Raw genomic sequence first — 5282 nt, 5'->3', positions numbered from 1 at the left:
CGGGGGCCCTGGGGCGGCTGTCCCCGCGGACAGGCCCGGGGAGCCCCGGGCCCAAGTGGCCCGGAGTCCCGCTGCCCCGGGTCTACTTGTCGGAGGCCCGCGCGGCCGCTGTCGCAGGGAGGCCGGGGGAGTGACCGTGGTCCCCCGTTTGGCGGAGCGGGGAGGTCGAGGCAGGACCGAGGGCTTATGGTCTTGCCACCTGTGCGTCGCCTCACCTGTCAGAGGTAGGGCCCAGCCCAGGCATTGTGAGCGACCGGCAGGTCCTTCTTTGTAGAGAGCTGCCTCTTTCGGAAGCATCCAGGTCAGCCGACCACGGAGCGATCAGCGGCCAAGCCATGGATCCTCCTGCGCGGAAAGAAAAATCCAAAGTTAAGGAACCTGTCAGCCGGGTGGAGAAGGCTAAGCAGAAGTCTGCTCAGCAGGAGCTGAAGCAGAGACAAAGAGCAGAGGTGAGAGAGAGAGGCGGGGCTCCGTGTGCCTCGCAGCCCGTGGGCAGAGAAAAACTGGGGAATGAGGAACTCTCCTGGGGGTGTCTTGCTTGCCCCTCAGGAAAGACGAGGTTCCTCGCAGATTTGGAGAGACAGGAGACGTCTGGAATCCAGAAAATCACATGTCAAGTTAGTGTCAGAATTCCAAGCAGTGCCAGGTCCCCAGATGACTCCTGGCCCTGTGGGAGAGACCCCAGGAAAGGAGCGAAAGGAGCTTAGTGTGAGGGAGGGGTGAGAATCGGAGAGGGAGAGAACCAGGGTCCAAGCAGCCAGCACATGCTTTGGACTGGGTTCAAAAAGTACCTGTTAAAGGCCTGCTTTAGCCCACCAGGGGGTTCCTTTGTTCTTCCAACACAATCAGGGTAAGAAGAAAAAGCTTTAGACTGTATACAGTACTAGTTTTAAACACATCCAGACATGAATATTTAACATCTCCCCCAAAAGCCCCAAAGAAAAAAACCCTCACTGATATTTTCCTTTGTTTATTTTGAGGAAAATAAAAAGTATGGACAGTTAATTAGCAAACACCTAGTGGTCAGCCCCTGAAATTGGTCGTGGTTACCATTTTGTCATATTTGCCTGGACTCTTATAAATAAAAATCACACATAACTATAAAATCCCCCTTGTCTATTTCTTCCTCATAGGTGAACACTGTTTTTTTTAATACTATTACATTCAAATACTTTGATATCCTTGAATGTACAACTTTTGTTTAAATTTTCTATGCTAATTAAATTCCGTTTATTGTATTTTGTTTACATTACTTTTAGAGCTCTAAAAGTGATATAGCACAAGAATCTTTTTTATGGGGCTGGGAACTTGGCTCAGTGGTAGAGCGCTTGCCTTGCATGCCTGAGGCCCTGGGTTCAGTTCCTCAGCACCACATAAGCAAAAAGAAAAAAAAGAAAAAAGGATCTTTTTTATGTGTAAGTAATACAAAGTAAGTAGCACAAGAATCTTTTTTATGTGTGCTGGTACTAGTGCTTAAACTCAAAGCCTTGAACATGATTATTGCTCTACTAGTTGAGCCATGCTTCCACTCACAGACTTTCTGGTCTCATGGACTTCCCAGTACTAGCTGGCTTTGAACTGTGATCCTTATATCTTAGCCTCCTGAATAATGAGGATTACAGGTATGAGTCTTTGGTGCCCAACTCAGCTCACAGTTACAGTTTTACTAGACATTGCCAAATTTCTTCCAGGAATCTTGCTCCCCTACTAGCACATTAAAGGCTCTCATTCCTTCCTTTTGGTCTAGCCCATGGCAGTGTTTTGTTTGCTTGTTTGAAATCAGATCCACTGGTTAACAGGCATTGAGCTGCTGCTATGTGCCAGAAACACAAGAACTTGAGACACTGGATCAGACAAGGCAGAGAAGAATCCCTGCCTTATGAAGCTTACATTCCAGCTAACATAATAAATTAAAAGCATGTTTGAAGCTAATCTAATGAGCTGAAATCACCATTGTAGCTTAGGCAGACTGTCTAAAAGCTGTGGTCTTGATCTTTTTCTGGATTCAGGCCCTGGGATCATTTTATTGCTTTGTTCTATGGTGAAAAGTTGGAGGGGTGATGTGAGAAACATCCCTCTGCACCTGTCCTCTGTGAATACTATAAAGATTGTGCTATAGACATTTTTCATGTCTTTATTGACACCCTTCCTTGGAAGTTCCACAGTTTAAAATTATTTGTCTGATTTCAATTCACAGTTCTTTCCACGTGACTTTGTACAAGATACTTAACCTCTCTGAACTTTCTTGATAAAATGAGGATGATAATCTGTTTCACTCACTGTTACAAGGAACAGAAAGAGGATATGTGATCTAGTTTCTGGAGAGGTAGAGGCAAGAGGATCATGATTTTGAGACCAGCTCAAGCAAAGATATGTCAAGACCTTGTCTCAAAATACTACTACCAGGCACAGGTGACTTCTGCCTATAATTCTAGATACTCAGGAAGTTGAGATCTGAAAATCATGGTTTGAAGCCAGCTCAGGCAGAAAAGTCTGTGAAACTCTTATCTCCCATTATCTGCCCAAAAAAAAGGTAGAAGTAGAGCTGTGGCCCAAGTGGTAGAACACCAGCCTTGAGAAAAATAGCTCAGGGACAATACCCAGGTTCTGAGTTCAAACCCCAGGACTGGCACAAAAGGAAACAAAAGGGGGCTGGAGATGAGTCTCAAGTGAAAAGTACCTGACTAGATGTTCCAGGTCCTTCCTGGGTTCAATCTTTAGGACCACAAAGACAAGCAAAACAGTATGCGTGAAAATATACAATAACTGACAGCAGTTATGATCAGGAGTCATTGTGCTTCCATGCATTCAGTCTGTGCTTTTCTTGTGGACTATAAATTAAACAACTGGTTGTGTTGATGGTCACTTGCTGAGATGTAATTTTAAGCTTGTACTCTAATGACAGCTGGCACTTGGGTTCTTAGCCAGGCTGGAGCCCAACCAGCACCTGCATGAATGAATACATGCAGACCCATTCCAAGGCAGGTGTTATGTTCCCCTTTTACCAAATCTTTCCTGGAATAAAGTAGGAATGTATAAAGCATATGCCCTGGGGAGGGAAGAGGGTTATCCTTGCTTTAAAGCCATGTTGTGATCAGAGTGCAGGAGTTAGGTCTCTAAAAGCCTTTGTTGCCTTTGGCTTCACCCTACAGCTGCCTTGCTGTTTCCTTCTCCCTGTGCCTAGTGTCCTCTCCTACAGTAAAAATGTCACAGAACCCCTTGCATGGCAGGGGCAGGGATACAGTTTCCATATGGCACTGCTAGTGACCCTATCTTTCTTGACCAAGTCTTTCATTCCTTGGCTCATACACCCTCTCTGCATTTGTAGTTTCTTCTTTCTCTTGCTTATTTTATTCTTCCCTTTCCTATAACTCCTTGCCTCCTTGATCAGAAGGTCTGCAAGATGCTATTTAATATCCCTTTCAGCTCTTGAGAAAGTGAGATGCAGATTTCAAATGCTCACTAGTTATTGAATAAATGAGGCAGAAGTGGTTTTAATATGTATATTTTAAAATGTGTATGTGTGTATGTAAATCAAAGAAGCACTTGAGAGGCAGAGATTGGGAAAATCACAGTTCAAGTTCAACCCAGGCAAAAAGTTAAAATGTTTTGCTCAGCAAATGAGCCATGTATGATGGCTCACAACTATAATCCCAGCTATGCAGAAGGTACAGGTAAGAGAATGGTGGTCAGTCCTTAAAAATAGCTGAAGCCAAAAAGGGCTGGTGGTATGACTCAAGTGGTGTAGTACCTACCAAGGAAGCATAAGGTCCTGAGTTCAAACTCCATACTACACAGAAGAAAGAGAAGGAAAAAGGAGAAGAGCGGAAGGGGAAGAAGGAAACCCTTTATATCATTCCAGGCACTGGTGGCTCATGCCTGTAATCCTTTCTACTCAAGTGGCTGAGATCTGAGGATCACAGTTCAAAGCCAGCCCAGGCAGGAAATTGCATGAGACTTTTATCTCCAATAAACTACCAGAAAACCAGAAGTGGTGCTGTGGCTCAAGTGGTAGAGCGCTTGCCTTGATCTGAAGAGCTGAGGGACAGGACCCAGGCTCAGAGTTCAAGCCCCACGACCGACAAAAAAAAACCTCTATATCAACTACCCAACTAAAGAAATAAGAGTGTAGGCATGGTGGAGAATATAGAGAAGGAGTTGGGGAGCTAGAGAAAGCAAACAAGTATGTTAGGGCCTTAAATGCCATGCCAAGGGATCTGGACTTTTATCTGCAGACTGGAAAATCAGCAAAGGTAAGTGTACAAGGGAGTACCCAAAACACCTTGGTGCTTTGGGAAGGATAACTAGAGGCCTTGAGTGGGGTGTGTATGTATATGGTCCGGGAGGCAGGGGTTATCAGGCACTTAGGAGGCATCTGTTACACTGGTCCATGTAGAAAGAAGTACACTGTAGCCAAGGGCAGGCCATGGCACTAGAAATGTGTTAGAAAGAAAACTGCAAGAGACATTCTATTGTAACTATTCACTAGAGAACTGAGACAATCATGAAATGTCTCAATTTGTAAAAGAAATAAAGGGTGTGTGTATGTGTGTGTAGCATTCCATTGCCTTGCTTTCCCTAGCACTGACCCTGGACTCCGTATGTTCTGTATTAGTATACTTAGAAGTCTTCAGAACTGAACCTGTGTTTTTCCATTGTATTTATACATAGCATCTTCTACTTTACCATCCTGTTCAAATCCTACCATCCCCTAAAGACCAAACTGCTGCTTCTTTCTCATTCCCCGGATGGAATTACTGCCTGCCTTCCTGTTCCCAAGTTACTGTTGCTCATTCTGCTTCTGTTGCAGTTTGGCATTTTCAGAGGACTTGGCCTCTATTGTGTAGGCCCTCTGAGCAGCTGCTTCTGTTGCTAACATATCTGTTTCTCACTTCAGATCTATGCCCTCAACAGAGTCATGACAGAGCTGGAGCAGCAGCAGTTTGATGAGTTCTGTAAACAGATGCAGCCGCCTGGGGAGTGAGCCAGTCCTGGGTTTCTTACCAACTGAGACCCTGGAGCCTTATTTGTGAGCGTGTTCATGCCTAGTATTGAGCTGATTACAGAACTAGACAAGAAGACATTTGTGGATAACTCTGAACTTCCTATGTGTAATTTCTGCTTCACTGGGTCCTCCACTCTGAATCACCCAGTGCTTGCTGAAGAGACTTGTCTTCTTCTAGATTTTTTTAAACCTTTTTTCTATTGTTTGAGAAAAATCAGTGTTTCTCGTAAAAACTGTATCTTCTCCAAAAGTACAAATAAAATACTTATGAAATGAC

General features: G+C 44.5%; 2 protein-coding genes across 2 annotated transcripts in view; one reads left to right on the top strand and one right to left on the bottom strand.

Moving 5' to 3' along the window:
* Ermap (erythroblast membrane-associated protein (Scianna blood group)) overlaps window positions 1-359 on the bottom strand; it is a 27262-nt gene extending 26903 nt beyond the window's left edge. The window contains exon 1 of the mRNA XM_013016945.1: window positions 216-359. Coding sequence (XP_012872399.1) covers window positions 216-337 — 122 coding nt within the window. The 5' untranslated portion in view covers window positions 338-359. The remainder of the gene's footprint in view (window positions 1-215) is intronic.
* Svbp (small vasohibin binding protein) lies at window positions 315-5282 on the top strand. Its single transcript, XM_013016947.1, has 2 exons — window positions 315-449; window positions 4898-5282. Exons 1-2 carry the CDS (start codon window positions 336-338, stop codon window positions 4982-4984), a joined length of 201 nt encoding a protein of 66 aa, XP_012872401.1. The 5' UTR covers window positions 315-335; the 3' UTR covers window positions 4985-5282.

The sequence above is a fragment of the Dipodomys ordii genome, unplaced genomic scaffold (assembly GCF_000151885.1).
Source record: "Dipodomys ordii isolate 6190 unplaced genomic scaffold, Dord_2.0 Scaffold33, whole genome shotgun sequence".
NCBI classification, from domain to species: domain Eukaryota; kingdom Metazoa; phylum Chordata; class Mammalia; order Rodentia; family Heteromyidae; genus Dipodomys; species Dipodomys ordii.
Note: the sequence above shows the minus strand (reverse complement) of the source record. Positions and strands in the feature narration are given on the sequence as shown.

Coding starts and splice junctions, on each gene's coding strand:
- Svbp (XM_013016947.1), top strand. CDS start 336: ATGGATCCTCCTGCGCGGAAAGAAAAATCCAAAGTTAAGGAACCTGTC. Junction 450..4,897: donor AGCAGAGACAAAGAGCAGAG/GTGAGAGAGAGA, acceptor TTCTCACTTCAG/ATCTATGCCCTCAACAGAGT.